Source organism: Leucopleurus acutus, assembly GCF_964270905.1.
Source record: "Leucopleurus acutus genome assembly, chromosome: 10".
Classification (NCBI taxonomy): Eukaryota; Metazoa; Chordata; class Mammalia; order Artiodactyla; family Delphinidae; genus Leucopleurus; species Leucopleurus acutus.
This window is the reverse complement of record NC_139153.1, coordinates 36653705-36678316: the sequence shown is the minus strand read 5'-3', so window position 1 is coordinate 36678316 and position 24612 is coordinate 36653705. Positions and strand designations below refer to the sequence as shown.

General features: G+C 38.0%; 1 protein-coding gene across 11 annotated transcripts in view; it reads right to left on the bottom strand.

Moving 5' to 3' along the window:
- PBRM1 (polybromo 1) overlaps positions 1-24612 on the bottom strand; it is a 101292-nt gene that overhangs the window by 9471 nt on the left and 67209 nt on the right. For 7 of the 11 annotated variants that reach the window (XM_082848515.1, XM_082848521.1, XM_082848519.1 and 4 more), the window contains 6 exons: positions 20000-20145; positions 17500-17657; positions 7613-7796; positions 6810-7020; positions 5964-6165; positions 2485-2649 (listed from right to left, as the gene is read on the bottom strand). In XM_082848515.1, coding sequence (XP_082704641.1) covers positions 2485-2649; positions 5964-6165; positions 6810-7020; positions 7613-7796; positions 17500-17657; positions 20000-20145 — 1066 coding nt within the window. The remainder of the gene's footprint in view (positions 1-2484; positions 2650-5963; positions 6166-6809; positions 7021-7612; positions 7797-17499; positions 17658-19999; positions 20146-24612) is intronic. The other 4 variants (XM_082848517.1, XM_082848523.1, XM_082848525.1 and 1 more) reach the window with 1 other exon arrangement.

The window sequence follows — 24612 nt, the reverse complement described above, 5'->3', positions numbered from 1 at the left end:
TTTCAAAGTGCATCTTCACAACACAAAACACTTCCTGCTGGCTAGGGAAGAATTTCAAAAAACAAGTATTTTTGGCAAAAAGAGTGAAAGGAAGAAGATAATTTCAGAATGTCAAAGACTCACCTATCAAAAGAACTTTAAAGCCATATGACATTTTTTTAAGCAAGGAAAACAACTTGATTTTTCTGGGATTTGAAATGATCATAATGAACAAAACACAAGGCTCCCCACGAAATGCAATCACCTTTGGTCACAGCTTCTTGCACAAAGGGAGGGGTTGAGGAATTGGTGCAAAACCTCATTTTTATATAATACTCTTTGTAGAGGGGTTCTGGAAACAGTGCAAGACTCCCGGTTCTAAGAATTATACTCTTTGATTTTCCCTGAAGAATTGTTTGAAAGGTATTTATTTATAAAAGTTTAGTCTTTTGAAGCTATAAAATTACTGCAAGTTCTGAGATTGATTCAGCTTGCCTCATCGATCATATCTAAGCTGACTAAGAAACTTACAATTACACAAACCAATAAAACAAATTTTAAATAATAATCACCTCTGTACATAAAATAGGATTATCAGTTTCATTTTCTTAAAATGAGAGTTCAGAGATAAAAACTACTTTTGAACAGACACCACCATCTTAAACATGAGGAGATCCAATGCTACCAAACTGTCTTTTAACCATACCACCAGACAGAGCTTTTAGGGATAAGTAGGTGGGAATTCAAGAACGTTAGGAGGCTTTGCTTTCAATTACAAAAGCCCATCTGAACGCAGCCTTCATGGGCTGTGGTTGAAGAAATTACTAAGAATCGAAAGACATGACACTTGTCTTCATTAAACTGTACTTTGGCATTTATTATCCCAGTCACATGTGTTCAAATGAGCTTCAATGCTTGTAAGCAAAGCTGGTCTCAGACAGCAACAAGGCTAAGACTTAGGCCCTATGCAACCTGTAAACCCATAAGAAATCACTCTCTTAAGCTGCAAAGTCCCCACTGTGGACCAAAGACTGCTTACTGTAGAGAATGCTTGCCCTGCACTCCCACAGCCCAGAAGTCTGGGCAGCAAAAGGTTTAATAATGGAGCAGGGGCTTTCTGGAAGGGGGCCACCCTCCTCACCCATCAGAGCTCTGTGATGTTATTCCCCAACAGGGAGCTAAAATGCTGCAGCTGCTGTTTTTCAATGTTTTTAGCTGTTTGAATTGGTTTTGTTAATGTGTCCCTGGGCTTTTTAGTCAAGGGCACAGTGCTATAATATCACACATCAAATAGAACAAAAGAGAATGTCAATGAGGGAATTCTAACTTTCAAAGTCCCCATGTTCAAGGTCTGATTTCTAAAAACCTCTGGCACCCCATTAACCAAAATGGGCCATGGAATAGAGCAGGCGATTATGAGATTTGTTAGATCAACATCAGTTACACTGAAAGTACTGAAAGCCATGATTCAGATGTGCTTTGGCGAGTGCAACTGCTGAGTTCAGCGATAGTGCATTTGAGAACTTGCCATCACAAAAGGTAGGAGCAACAATGGAAAAGTTATCTTCTGCTACTCTGCCTTAAAAAGCAAAAAAAAAAAAAAAAAAAGTGAAAACAAAAACAGCATCCCAATGAGCCTGTCTTGAGCAACACTATCTTGGACTCCCTGAAAAAAGAGGTCAGACTGCTTGCTTAAGAAGAAACACAGCTTGAATGGACCTCACCAGGCTTAGAAAGATCACGAAGGAGGGACCCGAGAAGTGGTCTGCAGGTTTCTCATTGGAGACACGTCAGACAAGAATATTCAAGAACAGCCAAATTTGCTATGGCTACCAGAACCAGAGACAACACACACAAGCAAACCACATTCATCTTTTCTTTTCTTTTTTTAAAAATATGTGACTGGGATACTAACAGAAAATGCAGTTTAATGTAATTAAATAGAAAAGCATTACAGAGTGGGCACAATGAATTGATTAAGGACTTTGTATTCTACTTAGCAGTCATGCACATTGGTGACCAAGAAAGGATTTACAATTCATTGTCAAAAATCCTTTTAAATGGTCAGTCTTTTAAGGATGGCTGCAGCAGAACAAGGCAAACTGAATACTGGAATGAGATGGGAAAATCATCACCACCTGAAGACTAGTTTTGTGTTTTCTCTTGGGAGTCCCTCCAGAACAGAATTCAGGGTCTGTTTATATTTTCTGCTGTAGAACTCTATCAAGAGCAGTCTGCGGTGGAGAATATCGCCAGACCATGCCCACAGCCAGGGAAGAGCTGCTCCCTACCAATTCCCAGGATTGGGCCCAGGGCCCATTTCTGGGGCAGAGGGGAGGCATTGCCCATAAGGGAAAGGCGATATAAGGACAACATGGATGACTTCAAACTTTGAATCTGTCATGAGAAAAGCCTAGAGACTGTGGCTTACTCCTTGTTGGAGGAAAAAAAAAAATGAAGGAATTTCTTAAAGTGGAAAAAAATGGTCTTAGCTCCTGTTTTTACCTGCAACAGGTGTCAACTGCTGATTGAGCATCCCCATTGGTGTTGGTGGTGGCACCACCCCCATGAGAGCCCCCACAGGGGTGCCTGCTCGGGGAGAAGCACTCGGCTGCTGTTGCTGTGCTGCTCGCTCTCTCTCCTGCTGCTCAGCAACTTTAGCTGCCCGCTCTGTAAAGGCATTTCAGATTTTCAATTCTGTTTTTAACCCAGGAATTCAAAATACCATCCATTGCATTCAACAGGACTAGTAAAAACACAGGCAACAGTTCTGTCTCAATGGAAGGAACAGTAGATGACTAGTCTCAACACAGGAGGAGTCAGGCCGATTTCACTTGGTAACCTAGAGTCCAGCTTTCCTATCCCATCTTGAGAACTGGTCTGCAAAGATTTCAAGAATGTTAAGACTGCAACACACATTCAGAAAGCACAGATTTTATTTAAAAACGTCACCAGCATAACCAACGTGGTTAATCTCACAAGGCACCCTGAAGATGAGAAGCGCTACCATTATTCTAGTATTAATAGCATTACAAATTATTTATAATTTCAACGTGAAGCAATTCCATGGCCCATTGTAATTTTTGGCACAACTGTTACTTACTATATTTTCCTGATTCCTGGCACCCAATTTTACTAAGATTTGAGGACTCTTGTCATTAGTGTCATGAGGTTTAGCAGCTGAAGAAAATTAACTCTGTAAGGGAAAAGTAGCTTACTGCCTCCTCCACAAGGTTTTAGGGAAAATAAACGCTAATTTGTACATTCTAATGAAGCAAAGAGGTCATGTTTAATAAACCCCAAGGGAAAAAAATGCATGATACTCTAGGCTACAGTCATCAGAAGCAGGGAATAATATATATACACATATGAAGCAATGGACAATGTACTGACAGAACCAGGTTTCCTGAAGCTGAGTTCAATACTGACCATAAATCATACTAAATCAGCAAAAGTTCCAGAATTCATACTTATTTCATCCAAAATGCAAGAGGAGCATTAGCTTGTGCCAGTTCTGGGCTGTGGAACATCCCTGCTACACCGCTCACTCCTTTGAGCTACTCTTTCTGCTTCTCCATAGCCAGTGGCCCCAACAATCACATTCCCAGTCTTTTTGGGAGCTAGCAGGCTGGACCCTTACTAGAGAACTCTAGAAATGTGCATTCCCAAAGCTCCCACAATACAGGGTTTATTTTGCTTCACCGTTCATAAATAGGAACTCCTCTCCACTCTTCACATGGGCAAACTGAGACTGGAGACAGGTAGTGACTTGTCCAAGGATATAGAGAGAACCAGCAACCTGCGGCTCTGATTCCTGGTATCAAACTCCAACTGCCACACATTAACCCTCCAACAAGGAATTCAAAAGGCTACTGCTGGCTGATCTAAGGAAGGGGAAAACAGCTTAGGTCACATGGCTTTAAAGAGCTTCGAGAAGCAACGGCTCCAGTCCTCCTTTGTGTGATAATGTGAAAGTCAACCAAGTCAAAGCTTCCTCGGCAGCGACAGTGTTACCTGCAGAGACTTGTCATCACTCACTACACTGTCCCAGTTTACAGATCCTCTGTACAATGAGCGTGAGGGACAAAGGCCATTTTAACAACCTATTTCCTTGAACTAGCAGTAAAAAAAACACTGATGACCTAGACCCCCACATTAAGTTCTCATATTTTCATTACACAAATGACACAGTAAAATGGGAGAGCAAAAAAATGAAGTTGAAAAAAGAAAATTTCAGGGCTGTGGATGGAATTGGACTGGCTACCTGTTGGTTCTTTTCGGGCTGTCTTAGAAAAGAGAATTATTAAATGAAGTCAGCCAACCTCCAAACTTTGGGTTTTGAATTCAATGGGCCTGAACACCAAAAGTTCAGATTTTGTGTCTCAGGCAGACACTGCTGAGTCATATAGCTCCTCTCACTAAGTTCTCACTGAAATTTCAGATCCCCCTTTGAATTTGGAAGAATTTCCCAGAAGCCATCATTTCTCCTTCTCTTCAGTTCTGCTCCAGCATTTTTACTTTTACATCATCTCCAGACACATTTCTTGCTCTTGTTCACACTCTGAATAACCAGCCTTGCAGTACTGGCTTCATTTGTCCTGGACCAGGCTTTACAGCCATGTGAGCTTCATTTCTAACACTTCTCCAACTGAGTGATATATCTGGTCTTAACTTCCACTAAGGTTAGAAATACCAAAGCTCTCCAAAGTTCTAGGTTCTTACAGAACTGACTATGGTTTCTCAAAGAATATTCTGTCAAATATTAGTTCTTTGGGATATTAGCTGATATTACATGAATACCTGATCAAGTTTCAGAAAATGCCAGGTGAAAAAAGTAGGTTATTTACTACAGGTTTAAAGACTTTCATATGGCAATATGCACTGTTAAGTTTCTAAGAGAGAAAGTTTTTGGAGTGCTTCTCAAACTGGTTTTGCCACAAATGTTTTCTGAATGAACATCTTGTAGGACTAGGGTTCTGCAGAAGATCCTTGGGGAAGCCTGTCAGATAATTTTATAATAATAAATCAACTGTAATAAATGAAAGGAGTAAACTATTTTTTTTAAAAAAGGAGTTTCTTTGGAAACTCCATAAACTGTAATAAAGGAGGCAGCCTTGATAATTAATTTGTTTATGCTTGCTGGATTTGGACCTGGCCAAGAAGAGTAATGGTGATCACTATGGTCAATCAAGAGAGGGCTTTAAACTGGCAAAATGAAGCATTATATACAATTCCAAATGGAAAAAAAATACAGCTCTAACGGCAAAAGTCCTGCCTAATCTAATGTTTATTACTCATTTCTTTATTAAAGTCATGCCTGATATTAAAAAACCAAAAACCTCTCTTAAATATTTGTCCTTAATGGCTAAGAACCACCAAATCCTTGAATGATAGCTCATAGCCCCAAATGATTTAATTATAGAGTAAAAGGAAAATGAAGGCAGTTGAGCTTTATCAAAGAGAACCCAAGTACCTTAAAAGTAGCTACGAATGCAGCACAGGCCAGGACTGGCCTAGGAAACCAAGCGCTTCAGCCAAGCCTCAGCCTGGAGTTTATACATATGGCTTATCGAGAGCCGTAATAGAAGATCACTGATTTTGAAAGCCCCATTTCAGATGAATTTTAACCAAAATTATATTTAACATCCTTGTATACTCATTCCCCAGCTCAACACATGTGTGCTTACAGGACTTAATGAAAGAAAAAAAATCATGCAATTTTTAATAGCTAAATATTTGTTTGAGAAATCTGGGGGGAAAAAAAAACCACACCAGGATCAGAGGCCAAGTCAGAGACAGCACTTCCTCAGTCAGGACAAGGCTGACACTTAAACTGCTGGATGGGAGCCATTTGAGACAGTCCCCAACACAAAGTTCACGTGCAAGTGGTAAGAACAAGAGATTCAACCTGTCTATGCACGTGCATTGCTGAAAACACCCCCTTGCTTAGAAAGCTCAGACAATTGTGCCTACGCTCTATTTACCTTCATATTCTGCTTTCTTGGCTGTCTCAAGGTTTCTCCATTCTGTCCCCACCAGTCGGCTGAGCTCACCAAAAGAGTAGTCTGGGTGCTGGGCCTTAATCACAGCTCTCATCTCACTGCTGAACAGGATGTAGCCACTCATGTTGATTTTCCGTTTGGAGCCTTCCTTCTTTGCACTGCCTTTGGCAGACTTTGGGGTAGACTGTAAGACAGAAAGCTCTTATAGTGCATCGGAACATTGCATCTAGTCAATTGTTAAAGGTTTCTGGAAGCCAGGAACATGCGACTCAACAGCTACTGTTTTATAGACATGTTCAGTTTATAGCTGGCCATTTTCGTGTTCAAAACACAGCTCTTCCTTGTCTCTTACCATATAAGAAAAATGAAAGTTTCACTGAATTCCATGACTGCAATCTGTAATAGTGACCTCACAATCAAGTCTTCAGAAAATTCTAAATGAAAAAAATATACCAATAGGGATCACCTTAACCGAAAGATGAGGTCCTAAAGAAAGAGAGACTAAAAAGATATAAGCAATAAAAGACAGAGTAACAGAATGATGCAGTTCCTCATGGCTTTCCTTCAATACAAGGCAAGAAGAACTTTCTAACTAAACCTGCCACTAAAACCAGCTGTCTATGAAATTAAAAAAAATAGATATTAAATTTTAAGTTATTAGTGGCATCGTGGAAAAAAAAAAAAAAAAAAAAAACCTGTTCCTTCCTGTAGCATTCTAGGTTGAAGCTCCCATAATATAGGGGTTGGATGTCTCCTTCCTTTTGGGTTTGAATTTGCTGCAAACCAGAGCTGGAAATAAGACAAGTAACAGGAACTTGTCACCTTCACCTGTGGGGGTGTGTAGGGCATGAGATCCAGCTCACTGGCCAGGGGAGTCTGAAGTTGAGGTAGAGAAGGAGGCTCAATGACCTCACTATCCTCTTCTCCCATCTCTTCAATATCATCATCTCCACCTTCTAACTCAGCAAATTTAGCTTCTAGCAACTGGATCTTCTTTTCCAATAAAGGTGAGGGCTCCTTCTGAGGAACAGTCGGTTTTCTAAAAGAAGTGACATAAGAACAAATAAATAAAATGAAATCACCTAACACTACTCCAGGATTGATCAGAAAGCAATGTTCTGCCTTAATATCTAGAAGCAACGTCCTGCAATCTGCAATGTCTACTCTAAGTCAGCAAGGGAAAGAATTAAAACGTATATTTATAGTCACACCTACTTACAGATGCTTGTTTTTAAGGGATTCTGCTGAATACCCACAAAAGCACTGGGTGCAAAGTTGAGATCTAGTTGCCAATATATAGTGAAAAGAATTTTCGTAGTCTACAGAACTGTGCAACCTCTTAATAGACAGGCTATGAACCAGAACCAAAGATTTCTGCCTCCATATTACAATTACTGAAGTCTACGCCAAGAGGACTGTTATACCAGTTATCACATCTCAGCATTTTATGAGGATTTTCCTTTAATATTTAATTGAATGAATTAATATTTTCTATTTGAAATGTCGACTGCTCTGGTTTAAGACCTAATAAAAAACACAACCAAAAAACCCACCCTGGACTATGCTATTTTGATATCAGTTTTACTATTAGGAGCTGAAGTGCTCTTTCTTCCTTAGTTTTTCAAGTTTACCTGAAGTAATAAATTTCATCATCTACCACTTTAGCAGAGAGTGAAAACCTCTTCAGTCCCTTGAATTTCTTCATCTGCTTGTCACTTTCATTGTAGCGGCTCTCACAAAGCAGAATGTCATTTTCTGGAATTTCAGTTGGCCTGCAGGAGAGGAAGTCCTTGAATGACAATACAGCACACTTTCCTGAAAGAGAAAATTGGAGAGAAATTAAAGGAGTAAACTGTGGTCATAGCTAACAGTTACTTTAAATTTGTATTATTTTTGAATTAATATATTCACATGATTCAAGTTAGAAGCTTTAAAGGGTATACACAGGTGTAAGAATAGATATGTAGGTCAATGGAATAGAATTAAAAGTCTAAAAATAAACCCATACAATTGAGTTTTTACGGGTAACCGATTTTCGACAAGGGTGCCAAGACAATTCAATGGGGAAAGAATAGTCTCTTTAACAAGTAGTGATGGAACAACTGGATTTCCACACACAAAAGCATGGAGCTAGAAGCCTACCATATACCATATACACAAAATAATTCAAAATGGATCAAAGACCTTAATGTAAGAGCTACAACTATAAAACTCTTAGAAGAAAAACATAGGTGTAAATCTTTGTGACCCTCTATTAGGCGATGGTTTCATAAATGTGACATCAACATCACAAACAACCAAAGAAAATAAAGATAAACTGGACTTCATCAAAATTTAAAAACTTCTGTTTTTCAAAGGACACAAAGTGGAAAGACAACACATAGAACAGCAGAATATATTTGCAAATTATATCTCTGGTAAGAATCTAATATCCAGAATATATAAAGAACTCCTACAACTCAGCAATAATAAGACAACTCAAAAAATAGGCAAAGGATCTGAACAGACATTTCCCCAAAGAAGATACACAGATAGCCAATAAGCTCATGAAAAGATGCTCACATCATTACTCATTAGGGAAATACAAATCAAAACTGAAATGAAATACCACTTCACATTCATTAGGATGGCTATTATAAAGGGAAAAAAGCCAAACAAACAAAACCTCCAGAAAGTAACAAGTGTTGGTAAAGATGTGGAGAAATTGGAACCCTTGTATATCACTGGTGGTAATGTAAAATGGTACAGCTCCTGTGGAAAACAGTTTGGCAGTTTCTCAAAAAGTTAAACAGAGTTCATCCAGCAATTCTACTTCTAGGTAAATATCCAAAAGAACTGAAAGCAGGGACTCAAACAGATACTCATACACCAATGTTCATAGCAGCATTATACACAATTGGCCAAAAGGTAGAAACCACCCAAATGTCCATCAACAGATGAATGAATAAACAAAATGTTATATACACATACAATAAAATACTACTCAGCCTTAAAAAGGAATAAAATTCTGATACATGCTACACTATGGATGAAGCTTGAGAATTTTTTATTTATGCTAAGTAATATAAGTCAGACACAAAAGGACAAATTTTGCATGATTCCACTTACATAAGGTACCCAGAATAGGCAAAATTCATAGAGAAATAAAGTAAAACAGTGCTTACCAGGGGCTGGGAGAGGCGGAAATGGGTAGTTATTGCTTAATGGGTACAGAGTTTCTATTTGGGGTGATGAAAAGTTCTAGATGTGTTCTAGTGATGGTTGTACAATACTGTCAATGGATTTAATGTCAGTGAATTGTCCAGTTAAAAATGGTTAAAATGTTGCACTTTATGTTACGTATATTTTACCACACATACAAACTTACAGATGGTAGCATATCACTTATATTGTTTTACACCTAAATTTTGCTCCAAAATAATATATCTTGAGGATCACTGCTGGTATTAATATATTTATTCAACTAGCTCCCTACTGACAGATATTTAGGTTGTTTCCAAATTTTTGCTCTCCTACTGAAGCAAAACAATATCGACATAAATAATTTAAGACATATATCAGACTTCCCTGGTGGTGCAGTGGTTAGGAATCTGCCTGCCAACGCAGGGGACACGGGTTTGAGCCCTGGTCCAGGAAGATCCCACGTGCCGCAGAGCAACTAAGCCTGTGTGCCACAACTACTGAGCCTGTGCTCTAGAGCCCACAAGCCACAACTACTGATCCTGCGTGCCATAACTACTGAAGCCCACATGCCTAGAGCCTGTGCTCCGCAACAAGACAAGCCACCACAATGAGAAGCCCGCGCACCACAACGAAGAGTAGCCCCCACTCGATGCAACTCGAGAAAGACCGCACTCAGCAACAAAGACCCTACGCAGCCTCCCCCCACAAAAAAGACACATATCAATTTGCACATGGATGAATACATTTGAGGAATAAATTTCTAGAAGTATAAAACCTGGGTCAAAGGGTATGTACACTTTAATTTTTATAGGTATTATCAAATTACCTTCCATAGAGGTTATGCTAATTCATAAACCCACCACAAAGTGGGCAAATGCCACTTCCCTGTATTCTTATCAACTAGTAAACATAGGTAATTTAAAAAAAAGCAGCATCTGGGTAATTTTAATTTGCATTTCTCTACTGGCTGAAGTTCGTATTTTCTTTTAAGAACCACTGATAAACCTCTCTGCTCTCTCTTAATCTTTGCCCATTTTCCTATTGGATGTTGATCTTTTTTTCTAATTGTTTATAGGAGCTCTTCATATATGAGGGAAATTTGATCTTTTTCTATGATATACATTGCAAATATCTTCCCAAAGTTGTCATCTGTCTTTACTTCTGCCAAACATTTTAAACTTTTATATAGTTGAATTTATCCATCTTTCTTATAAGAGTTCTGGGTTTTATGTCAAAGGTTATAAGAATTTCTTTCCCATCACTTCTTTTGGTATCTTTGCTACTTCATTTTAGGTTCATTTAAGCCTGTGATTTATCTGGGAATTTATTTTGAAGTTGATGCGAGAGATGGATACAATTTTACTTTTTCCAAATGGCTACCTAATTTCCAAATATTACTTAGAGAAAAATCCATCTTTTCCCACTTACCTGGGATGTCACTTTTATCACAAATTAAATTATATTTGAGTCTACTGCTAAAGTTTCTATTCTGTTCAAATAATGTTTATTCATATATCATATAAATAATTTAAATTATTATAGTGTTACGATGTTTTAGTATCTGTAAGGATAGACACTCTCCCCTTCACCATGCTTTTCAGAATTTTCCTGATTTTTGTTTCTTTTTTGACATGATGTTAAAAAATCAGTTTATTTAGTCCCAACTTACTCACAGAAAATTCCCATTGGTATGTCTATTGGGCTCACATTAAAGATTAATTTAGGGAGAATGAACATCTCTATGTTGAAAATTCTTATTCAAGCACATGGTATATGCTCTGCAATTTGTTCAAGCATTCCACTGACTGACTGACTGATTGATTGATTGGGTGTGTTGGGTCTTTGTTGCTGCGCGCGGGCTTCCTCTAGTTACGGTGAGCAGGGGCTACTCTTCGTTGCAGTGCGCAGGCTTCTCATTGCGATGGCTTCTCTTATTGTGGAGCACGGGATCTAGGTGCACAGGCTTCAGTAGTTGTGGCTCACGGGCTCTAGAACACAGGCTCAGTATTTGTGGTGGATGGGTTTAGTTGCTCTGCGGCATGTGGGATCTCCCCGGACCAGGGCTCGAACCCGTGTCCCCTGCATTGGCAGGCGGATTCTTAACCACTGTGTCACCAGGGAAGTCCAAGCATTCCCTTTTAAATGCATTAAAAGTAGCACTAAAAAACTTTCTTTATATAACTGTGGCAATACCTTGTTAAATTTATTCTAAAGTAATTCTTCTTATTATTTAATCTTTTTTAAAGTGCATTTTAAAAAATTAATTAATTAATATTTTGGCTGCCTTGGGTCTTTGTTGCTGCGCGCGGTCTTTCTCTAGTTGCAGCAAGCAGGGGCTACTCTTTGTTGTGGTGCACGGGCTTCTCATTGCGGTGGCTTCTCTTGTTAAAGAGCATGGGCTCTAGGCGCGTGGGTTTCAGTAGTTGTGGCACGTGGGCTCAGTAGCTGTGGCTCACGGGCTCCAGAGCACAGGCTCAGTAGTTGTGTCTTACGGGCTTAGCTGCTCCGCGGCATGTGGGATTTTCCCAGACCAGGGCTCGAACCTGTGTCCCCTGCATTGGCAGGTGGATTCCTAACCACTGCACCACTAGGGAAGTCCTATTATTTAATCTTTCAAGGCAATTAGTTTGTTATTAATTTTATATTCAACCACCTTACTTCTCTTATTATGTGCCATGACTTCTTGGTTGATTCTCTTGAATTTTCATCTCCTTAACTTCCTTATTTGAAATGTCTGTTTCTTACTTCTATCTGCACTGGCTAATACCTTCAGAACAATGTTAAACATGAGTGACAAGGACATTCCTATTTTGCTCTTGAACTTAACAGGAGTGTTCATAGCTAACAACTTACTAAACATTTACAAGCAAAACATGTAAAAACAGGTCAGAAACACTTTATAACTCTTTTTTTTTTTGGCTGCACTGTGTGGCTTGCAGGGTCTTAGTTCCCTGAGCAGGGATCAAACCAGTGCCCCTGTAGTAGAAGCATGGCGTCTTAACTGCTAAAGCACCAGGGAAGTCCCCATATTACAAGCTTAAAATAGCTATAATTATTATCACTGCCTTGGATTTACATAGCACTTTACTTACATAATCCAAAGGCTTTTCAATTCGGAGAAGGTACAGTTAGTATTTTCCATACTTCATAGAGTAAAAATAGAGATTTGGAAAAGGTAAAAATTCTGCTCACAGCTAAAGAGTAAAAATGACTGGTGGCCTTGGAATGGATGTGTTGTCCCTGTCCTGACTTGGGGTTTCCACCAGGCCCTCAAAAGATAGAGAAAAGACAAGAGTTTAGGAAGCTTCATTTATTAATGGATAAAAAATTTATAAAAACCTGCTGGATTTCAACTGGAACTGCAATGAATCTATATGTCAATTTGGGAAGAACTGACATCTTTATAATACTGAGTCCTTCAGCTATAAACATGACAGATCACTTCATTTATTTAGGTCTTCTTTAATTTCTCTTGATAATTTCCTGACAGTTTTTTTTTTAGCATGTGTATGTATGAGTCTTATATATCTTTTAAAAGATTTATTCCTAGATATTTAATGTAAATTGCATATTTAAAAATTTTGGTTTTCTAACTGCTCAGTGATGGTAAACAGAAATACAGATGATGTTGATATTTTCACTAATTCTAATAATTTATCTGAACATTTCTTGGATTTTCTTTGTACCTTTGCAAAAATTGATAATTTTATTTTTCCTTTCTAATCTTTAAAACCTTTTTATTTTTCTTGTCTTACTAAGAATAGTTTTTCAATTAAAGAATCATTAAAAAAAATCTACTATGAAGAAAACAGAACTTGCAATAAATTAGGAACTGGCATGTTTGAGGAGCTGAGGTTCCTGGAAATTTTATCACTCAAGTGGCCTAAGGGTAAAGGTACTCTCTGCCAGGTGAGGCCATGTTCATTCCCAAAAGCAACTTCTTGGTGGCCATTTGATTACCATTCAAGTTAGTGAGGACAACTCTTAACAGAAACTGAACAAAGAACATATACATAATAGTTAGGAAAACAGTATTATTTCCTAAGTGAAATAGGCCCACTAGGTCTATATCATAGAAGATGAAAAAATTACACCTAATTATCCTTAAAACTTTTGTTTCAGAGAGACAAAAATGAGATTTACATTCAACAGTGTGTATATTTAACACAATGAAATTATAAATCCTCTAAAGCTTAAGTTTAAACACTTTAAATTATTAGTCTACAAAAACAAATTAATTTAAAAAAAGATCTGCCTCCTTGCACTTAAGTCAATATAAAATGTAACAAAGAAACACTTCTCTCCCAAGGGGAGGGTGGATATTGAAATCCACAAGTTGGACTGAAAACCCATTTTGTGACCACTAGATGCATTTTCTTTAGGGGTTTATCTCAAGATTAACATCTCACTGTATGCCTGTTTTCCTGCCTAATATTATTGGCACCCACTTTCACTCTCAAAAGTGTCCCAGTTGGCTGTAAACCAACCAACAATCCAAACATCAGTACAGGAGTATAAACGAGAAGACCTAAGTTTCAGTTCTGGTCCATTTCTTGGACAGTAACATGACCTTTCTGAGAATATCAGCATCTTTTACACTGGGTTATGGTTTGAAATAAATGAAATCCTAGATTAAAAAAAAAAACAGTTTATAAACTACAGAATGCAACACATTCTAACAGGCAACTGTAAAAAGGAATTACTTCAACTGATGTCAGTGAAAATGGCAGCTGGGGAATCCACGTGTTCCTTCACAGAAACACTAAAAGCTAGCAAAAACTGTGAGAATCAACAGTACTGGAATCCTGGAAAACAGCTAAAAGTTTACAACAACCAAATGAATCCTTACTTAAGGAAAAAAGTGACTGAAAGCTAGCAGGAGAGCATTGTGGCATTTTAATCTACCTCATCCTTCCCCCCCACCCACCCCAACTCTTATTCTTTGGGGAATAAGAGTTTTGAAAAGCTTCCACATAGTCCTGAAAATCTAGAAAGCCATGCACATGCCATGGGCAGGGTGCATGCTCAGCAAAGACCTGAGAAGGCCCTAAGCTCTCACCTTTAGCTGACTATCAAGCCCTGCATGAGCAGGTAGTAAAGGCAAAGGCAGAGTTGTAAACTTTTGCACTGAGTGTTAAAGGTGTGCTCCAACAAAGATGCAGTATGCAATGCAAAGACTGGGAATTTTTGGGGTTTTCTGGATCCAAGCATTTAAGAAAATCCTGTTAAGTCACTAGCTGACCACAAAGCTAGAACAGAGACTTCAGTGACAGCACAAAGAACACAGTCTTTAGCTTAGAAAAGTCACTGAACAAGCAACGACAACCCACAATAAGCAATAACAACAAAACTTGAGGAGGGGGGAGAATCTGATTTCTAGAGTTATCACATCATAATATTCAAAATATAGTTTCAACATCCAGTTTTCAACAAAAAAATTATGAGGCATGCATGAGACAAGTAAGTGTGGCTTATTCACAGGATTAGAAAGAAATGAACAGAAACTGTCCTTGAGGAAGCTCAGATACTGAACTTACTAGACAAAGAATTTAAATCAACTGCCTTCAATACACCCAAAGAGCTAAAGGAAACCATGGACAAAGAACTAAAAGAAACCAGAATGATGTCTCACTAAATAGAGAATATCAATAGAGAGAAAATGTAAACACTAAATAGATATTCTGAAGCTGAAAAGTATAATAACTGAATTGAAAAATTCATTAGAGGAACTTCCCCAGTGGTCCAGTGGCTACGACTCTGTGCTACCAATGCAGGGGGCCCGGGCTCCATCTCTAGTCAGGGAACCGGATCCCACCTGCCGCAACTAGCAGTTCACATGCCACAACTAAGAGTTTGCATGCCACAACTAAAGATCCTGCATGCTGCAACTAAGGATCCTGCAGGCCTCAACTGAAGATCCCACATGCTGCAACTAAGACCCATCACAGACAAATAAATAAATATGGAAAAAAAAGAAAAATTCATTAGAAGGGTTCAAAGATGATCTGAACACAGAGAAGAATCAACGAACTTGAAGACAGGTCAATTAAAATGAAAAGTTTGAGGAAAAGAAAGAAAAAAGAATACAGAAAAATGAACAATATCTTAGAGACCCGTGGCACACCATTAAGCATAACCAACATAGGCATAATAGGAGTCCTGGAAGAAGAAGAGAAAGAGAAAGGGGCAGAAAAAATATGTGAAGAAACAGTGGCCAAAAACTTCCCAAATTTGATGAAAGACATGAAAGAAAAAACTGCCAATGGAGGAATTCTATATCCAGCAAAAGTAGCCTTCAAAAATGGAGGAATCGGGCTTCCCTGGTGGCGCAGTGGTTGAGAGTCTGCCTGCCGATGCAAGGGACGCGGGTTCGTGGCCCGGTCTGGGAAGATCCCACATGCCGCGGAGCGGCTGGGCCCGTGAGCCATGGCCGCTGAGCCTGCGCGTCCGGAGCCTGTGCTCCGCAACGGGAGAGGCCACAACAGTGAGAGGCCCGCGTACCACAAAAAAACAAAAGGAAACAAAAAATGGAGGAATCAAGACATCCAGATAAACAAAAGATGAGGGAGATTGTTGCTAGCAGACCTGTCCTACAAGAAATGCTAAAGGGAGTTCTTTAGGCTGAAATGAAAGGACATTAGACAATAACTTGAAGTCATACAAAGAAATAAAAACCACTAGTAAAGGTAACTACACAGGTAAATATAAAAGACAATATTATATTTTTGGTTTGTAAATCCTCTTTTTCACCTATATGATTTTAAAGACAAATACACAAAGCAATAATTATAAATCTATGATAATGGGCACACAAAGTATAAAGAGGTAATTTCTTACAAATAAAGGGGGAGGGATGGAGCTATAGAGGAACAGAGTTTTTTTGTATAGAATATGAAACCAGATTGTCATAAATTTGAGATGTAATCCCCAGGGTAACCACAAAGAAAATAACTAAAAAAGAATCAATGATACAGTTGTCCTAACTAAAGAAGACTTCAGTCTCATCTTTGTTATGTTCCCTTTGAGTCTCCCAACTAGGTTTACACTAGGGAGTAAAGCTCTAGGGCACAAGTTAAAAGGAAGACTTTCTCTGCTGCAGAAACTCAAGAAGATTTAATAACTTCACTAGATTTTGTTGCCTCTCCCCAGAGGGGAAGAGGAAAATGTACTGAATTACTGGCCATTCAGACATTTTTACCATATCCAATTTGAAAAAATTCAAAGCACCAAAAACAATGTAGGTAAACAGTAAAGTGACCAAAGTCTAAGTGTAAAATACTTTTTAATCTGCAAATTTCCTTTTGGTCGTAAGCATGGTGGCTCCTTTAACTTTATAACCATATGTAATCAACATAAAGCTTGTGACTAGTAACCTTTTGGAAAACCACTCCAAAAGATGTAAACAGTAGTTGGTGTAAGTAAGCTAACGAGTTAATTCAGGGCCAGAATAAATACAACAGCTGAAAACAATAACAGTATATGGTGCATATAACTAGATCTGAGAAGCAGAATGCCCCACTGTGAACACTCAGTAGGGTGACACAACAGAAACCAAAACAAGAGTCTTTCACATTTTTGGAATGGGAACAATAACACTACTAGGGTTAATCCAACAGAGACTGTAAAAGTTTTTTAATTGCTCTCCCTGCTTCCTACCTTATTCTTACAACACGTCCTCCAAACTGCAGCCACAGTGATTCCTCTAATGCTTATACATTGGCTCACATGGCCTCTCTGCTCAGACTCCTCACAGGACCTCTCATCTGTTCTAGATCAATCCCTGCACTGTCTGTAAGACCTACCATGACCGAGTGCCCAGCCACCTAGAGGGCTCATTCCTTACCACACCCCCTGGCTGCTCCAGCCACCCGGCTTTCTTATTGTGACTCAAACATGCCCAGATACTCTGCCGCAAGGTCTTTGTGTTTGGTGTTTGCTGTGCCTAAAAGGAGTAAAATCTCAGTTTTCAATGGTTTTCTTCCTCACTTCCTTCAGGGCTCTACTCTCATGTCACCTATCAGAGGGGCTTTTGCTGACCACATTACCTGAAATAGGACCTCCCCTTAACATTACTCTCTATTCTCTTCCTCTGCTTTATTCTCATTCATAGCCCTAATTACTACCTGATGTTCTATATATTTAATTTTAATTTATTTACTCCCCAGCCTCTGCCCCACTGTAAGTCTCTGAGACAGCTGAAATTTTGGTTTTTTTATTGCTGTATACCTAGCACCTAGAAGAGTACCCAGGACAGAAGAACTATTCAACCAACTGTGGAATGAATAAGATAAAATTAAAAACATGAATACCTACAATTGAAAGCATGAATACCTACCTAGAATACATGTCATGGGGCAGGTTTCTTCCAGATTACTCAGAAACACTTCTTTCTTGTAGAACATTTTTGTGGGCTCGTGTTCCGTCTCTTCTGGGTGAATAAAGATGGGGCCGTAAAAATATGCAGCTCCATCTCGGACCCATACCTTTTCAATTCTTGGGAGAAAAAAAATGGAGAAATTCCATTAAAATAGAGTTCTTACAGGTTTCATTCCTAAAGGCTTAGTCTAACAAAAATTCTGTTAACCAATAACTTAATGATATGCACTATTTAGAGGAGTTTCATTGGCTGTTTTGATAATAAGACAATTTCCTTGGTTTTTTTCCCCTTTAAGCATGTGAGAAGATACTTGGAAAAAAGAGAAGTGAACATTTGGCTACTCATCTCAGGGGAAAATTTTTTTTTAACATAATACTAAGGCATACAACTTAATAGTTTAAGCTGACTCTCAGGTTTTCTTCCTGAGGTGCTAAGCATCTATCATTGGATTTGTGAGCTGAATAAACACATCAATATTTGGGGTCAGATCACATTAGTGGCACATATTCCTTTAAGGCCATGGTTCATGACCTTTTTGAAGGTCAAGATTTAATACCCCTTTACCCCATGAGAATCTGATGAAAGTCACAGACCATCTCCCTAGGAAAAAGAAAAATTAACATCTGACTGTTCAGTGCAGATACTGTACCATTCCTCACAACCACACCATAAAGTTGCTATTATTATTGTCCCAATAGCCTCATGGTTCCAGACATGAAGCAGCATCCTCATTGCAGTTAATGGTAACTCCACCCTTCCAGTTCCTCAGGCCAAAATGCAGGGGTCACCCTTGATTCCTCTCTCTTGGACACTACATTCTTTTAACTCAATCTTTCAAAACAGGATCTCACTAATTTACAGAATTGGATCTGACTACTGGCCTGAACCACCATCATTCTTGCCTGGATTATTGCAATAGCCTCCTAGCAGATCTAGATGTTCTACCTTTGACTCTTTACAGTCTATTCTTAACAATCAGTAGACAGAGCAATCCTGCTAAGACCTAAGTCAGATGTCACTTCTGGGGACTTCCCTGGTGGTCCAGTGGTTAAGACTCTGTGCTTCCACTGCAGGGGGCACGGGTTCGATGCCTGGTCGGGGAACTAAGATCCCACATGCCTCGCAGTGTCGCCCAAAAAAGGTCACTTTTGTGCTGAAAATAATCCATGATATTTCATTTAACTCAGTAAAGGCCCAAGTCCCTACAATGGTTTCTGAGTCCCACAAGATTTGCACTATATCCCTTGGCTCTCGTATCTCCTATCTAACTCATGTACAGCTCACTCCGCCTGTAACAAACTCTGATGATTTGAATAGGCCAGGAATGCCTCTCTTCCGGTCTTTACACAGGCTGTTCTCCGTCCCTGGAAAGCTTTCTCCCTGGATAGTCACATTACTCACTTCCTTGGTTTCTTCAAGTGTTGGCTCAACTGTCAGCCCTCAGTGAGGCTTTACATACCATCCTATTCAAAGTTTTGAACACCCTAACTTTGACTATGGCACTCCTGATTCCCTATACCCAGCTCTATTTTTTTCCACAGCACATATCATAATGTAATGCACTATACACTTTACTTATTCATGATGCTTATAGTTTGTCTTCCCACTAGAAAAAAGATCCGCGGGACTAAGGATACTTGTTTGTTTTATTCACTAATGTATCTACAGAGCCTGGCAAATAGTAGGTGTGTAATAAACAATTACTGAATGATGAACAAATACAATGAGGAAACAAGCTCAGAGAGTTAAGTCATTTGCCTATGGACATTAAACTAGCAGGGCTGGGACTTAAACCAAGATCTCTTGGAACCAACTACTTTCCTTAACTACTATCCTCTACTGCCCAGCCCTGCGCCCTGACTCCTTTAATGCTATTCTATGCCATCCAACCATACTTCCACCCATTTACTTGTTCATCAAATATCTGAGCCTCACGCACTATGCTTGGAGCAGGGGATATAAAGGTATATCTATCGCTTTTTTGCTCAAAAAGAGAGGGTCTCTAACTCTCAGGGCATTTGCAGTCTGGTATGGAAGCCTGATAATATAAATGATATGTGCTCTGAGAAGAAGGAAATACACGGTGCTCTGAGAATGTGTAATAGGGAGACCTAACCTAGTCTGGAGGAGACAGGAAAGGCTTCCTTAAGGAAGAGCCATTTCAAATTTAAGCTAAAGGATTTCACCATATGAAGCTGGCAGGGAGATTTCTGGGTTGAGAGTTCAGTAAATGGTAGGAGAAGAAAAAGCCAAAAAAAAAAAAAAAAGGGATTCATGGAAGCAATTTAAAGAATTTAAAGTGTGGCTAGAGGCGTAAGCAGGGAGAGTGTGGTGTGAGAGGAAGTTGGAAAAGTTGCCAAGAGAGTGACTTTAGCCTTCATTCTAAACAGTGATGAATTTCTACTGGCTCCGAATCTCTCAAACCAAACCTCGTCTTCTCTACCTCAAAAACGCTCACCTGCCCACACGAGGGCGCACCAGGCCATGGGACTTGATGAAGACACAGTCGCCAACCTTCAGCCACATGTCATTATACCGGAGCTGCTCAAAGTAGTGGCAACCTGGTTCACCGTTAGACATTTCCACAGGGACATCTTCTTTCTCCTGTGGTAAAGGGAACTGGTTGAAGACAGGCTGCTGACAATCAAGGAGTTGGCAGAGAAGGTAAGAAGGGAGAGCAGATTTCCTTCATTTTAACTTAAAAGAAAAAATAACCATAAACAGAGGCTCTGATAAAGATAGGAAACCAAAGGAATAGGTTACTGAAATCAAACTAAGTCTTATCAAATATTGTATCTATTTTAAATTTCTAGTTAATTTTCATAAAATAATGTTACTCCAAGACTGTTTTATTCCCCTCTCTTTTCTTCCCCCATTCTCACAGACTTTAGGAAAAAAAAAGCAATGGAGAAGACTTATCAGCATACAGAAAACAGCCTCACGCAACTGTTAAAAAGATAAGGAGCAAATTCTACACAAGCTTCCTCTTCACCACATTTCTTCACATTAACAACTGACTGATTTAAAAATTTTATCATTTTGATTTATTCCAACATGGAAAGGAACAGCATAGCCTCTGTGACATAAACACACATACTCTGTTTTTGAATAAATTACAGGGTCTGTCACCTACTGGCTGCTGTGACATGGGTAAATTACTTGACCTCTTATGCCTTAGGTTCATCATCTGTAAAATGAAGATATTGTGCCCATCAGGTGGGGCTGTTAGGAAGCTTAAATGACACAATTCATGTTACGTACACAGAATAATGCCTGACTCAGAAGAAAAATAAAAGATAATTCTGACTAATGAAAATAAGAAACATAATTTACTGAGAACCTAGCAGATACTGAGCACAGCACTAGGTGTTTTAAATATAAAAGCTTTAAAACACATAAAAGCTGAGGAAATGGCAGAACACCCCCCAAATTTTCTACTGAGAATATCTCCCTGAGAATATCTGAAACTTCAAACTTAAGGGAAAAAAATCTCCTTTAGACTGTCCAAAATAATTTAATGTTTTGATCTTTATGATTTCAAATGTGGTACTGAAATGGACTTCCTGGAAAATCCTTAAGAATGAGAGAGGTCCCACATATATGCTGGGTGAGGAGCACCTGAAGGAATGGAAGCTATGAAAAAGAAAGCCCTGAGATTAAGAATACATTTTTATTTCAGGAATGGGTTCTGTTCTAGTTATTCATCTAAAAATTTCTTAGCATGACATGTTTTGGCCATGCAATATTAAAATAAATATATGAGACTAAGAAAAGTAACTCATACATAGAGAGGACACTGGGGACTTATGAATTCTAATGACAATAATAACAAATTTATTTCCCACATTGACTTCCACTGACATTTCTTCTTTTAAAATTAATGTCTCTATGATTCCCAGACATATTGGTAAAATGTAAAAAATAACATGTTTTTTCCCAAGCTCCTTTTCTCTTAAAAACACTGTAAGGACACTAAAATGGATATTTTTTCTAGGATACTAAAAATTCAGTTTTTCCAGTTTTTACATTAACAATTTAAAAACTTTATTTTTCTCCTTTATATAAAAAGTGTATTTGTTGGAAATAATTCAAACATTAGAGTATGTAAAATTTAAAAAACAAGTCTTCTGTGATCTAACCCTAGAGATAATCATCCAGTTCAGTTTATAGTTTTCCATGTTATTTACACATACATATATGTAAACATACATTTTGATTTTTTTGAGTAATGATGGAACCACATCCCATTCTGCAACCTGTTAATTCCTTTTGCTGGCTGCACAGCTTGCATTATATGAATGGATGTATAACAACTTAATTCCCATTCACAGGCATTTGGGTTTGGCCTAGGGTTTTGCTTTTACAAACAACACTTACGTCACCCTTTGGCATACCTAGTTGAGTACTATGTTGGAACACATTCCCTGCCATCAAACAGCAGGGCCAAAGGGAATGCCACTGATGGGAGATGAGAGTGTGTTACCCCACACTGACACCAGGCTGCATGTATTATCAGGCTTCAGACCTCTTGTCAATTTGTTGGGCATTTTAAAAGTTATTAGATTAATACGTTTTCTTACATTTTTGAATGACCTTCTATAAATGATCTATTTGGTCCTTTGCCCATTTTTCCAGTATTATTTTTTCCCTAGACTTCAAAGAGCTCTTTGTACATTAGAAACAGCAGTCCTTAGACTGTTTCATTAAACTAATTGATATTGTCAATTGTATCAAGAAAATGATCTTTTTTTTTTCTTTTATGGCTACTGGGTTTTATATCATGTATATAAAAGGATCCATTCCAAGCTTATAAATGAATAAAAGATTACAGGTAAATAATAGTAAATGTACTTATGTCAGCAACTTATGTTTCTTTTTTAATGTTTATATCTTATTTTGGAATATGAAATGAGGTAGAGTTCAGGTGGGTTTTATTTTCTTCTTTTTTTAAATGGCTACCAGTTTTTCCAGTATCATTTGATTCCATCCTCCCTTGCTGATCTGAAATACTACCTTTATACAAACTTTCAGTTATAAAATAAATGAATCACAGGTATGAAATGTACAGTGTGGGGAATAATTACATAACATCTTTGTATGGTGACAAATGATGACTAGACTTACCATGGTGATCATTTTGAAACATACAGAAATACTGAATCATTATGTTGTACACCAGGCAGGGGATAGGGGGAGAGGGGGATTGGATGAAGGTGGTCAAAAAGTACAAACTTCCAGTTATAAGATAAATAAGTATTAAGGATGTAATGTACAACATGATAAATATAATTAACACTGCTGTACGTTATATATGAAAGATGTTAAGAGAGTAAATTCTAACAGTACTCATCACAAGGAAAAAAAATTTTCTTTTCTATTTCTTTAATGTTGTATCTATATTGAGATGATGGATGTTCACCAAACTTACTGTGGTAATCATTTCATGATATATGTAAGTCAAATCATTATGCTGTACACCTTAAACTTATACAGTGCTATATGTCAATTATATCTCAATAAAACTAGAAGGAAAAAAAGGCGATTGTGGGACAAAAGAGAAAGTATGAATCAAGTCCCTAGATTAGTAAATAGTATTAAAGTTAATTTTCTGGTTTAGATCCTTGTACCATGCTTTACAAGGTGTTAACATTAGCAGAAGCTGAATGAAGAGTATAAGGAAATGTCTTTGTACTATCTTTGTTAAGCACCTGGCACATTTGTTAAGTCTAAAATCACTTCAAAATAAAAGTTAAAATATATAAAACTAGAGACTTCCCTGGTGGCGCAGTGGTTAAGAACCTGCCTGCCAATGCAGGAGACACGGGTTCAATCCCTGGTCCGGGAAGATCCCACATGCCGGATAGCAACTAAACCCATGCACCACAACTACTGAGCCTGCGCTCTAGAGCCCACAAGCCACAACTACTGAGCCCGTGTGCCAACTACTGAAGCCCACATGCCTAGAGCCTGTGCTCTTTAACAGGAGAAGCCACCGCAACGAGAAGCCTGTGCACCACAAAGAATGGTAGCCCCCGCTTGCCGCAACTAGAGAGAAAGCCTGCGCGCAGCAATAAAGACCCGACACAGCCAAAAAATAAATTACTTAAAAAAAATTTTATATATATATATAAACTAAAATGAATGAATATCTTTATATTCTGGATTTAATTGTGAAAAGCCTATTCCCTCCACTGACCAACCCTGAGCTAATATCTTAATATTTTTTTAAATGTATTTTTGTAAAATGTAATACTATTTGGCAGGGTAAAGCACTCTTGACTACTCTTTCAGTTTTTCTTTTTCTGGTGACTGTCATGTATTTATTCTTTCCTAAGAATGCTAGAATTAAAAAAAAAAAAAAAAAGGATGCTAGAATAATTTTGTCAAGTTCCAAAACAACTTATTCAAGTCTTTAATGTCCTGCAGTAGACTATCTTTCTTCCCATAGGTTCCATATACTCCTTTTAAGATAATTTCTTAATGTATGTTTTTTGTTCATATGAATTGGATATTTTCTTCCATATGATTTTTCTAACAGTTGTTAAAGTGTATTCAACATTTTCATTTTACTTTCAAAAGTCTTATGAATTATTGTTCTGTTTATGTAAGAAAGCTAATGACTTGTATATAGATTTTGAAATTTCTACTTGTTGAATTGTTTTCAAAAACTTTTCAGTTTATTTCTCTCCATTATCTGCAAAAAAATAATTTTGCCTCTTATTGTCAATAGTTTTGTTTGTCTCACTACATTGGCTACTCTCAGAAAAATACAGATAATGGTACAGAAAGCACCTCTGTCACGTGTATAACTTTAAAAGGAATTTCTTTTACTCTAGGCTTGAGATACGAAGACAATTTTTAAAAATCACTTTGAGGAAATATCCATCTGAAGACTTCAATCAAGATTGGTACTATACCTTATCAGATAATTTCTCCTTTTATCTACTAATTATAATGACAGGTATTACTGAATTTTCCTAATTTTGAACAATCCTTGCATTCCTAGAATGAACTCCCGCCTACTTGGTCATGTTGTTCTCAAACAACTAACTTGATTTCACTTGTAACAAT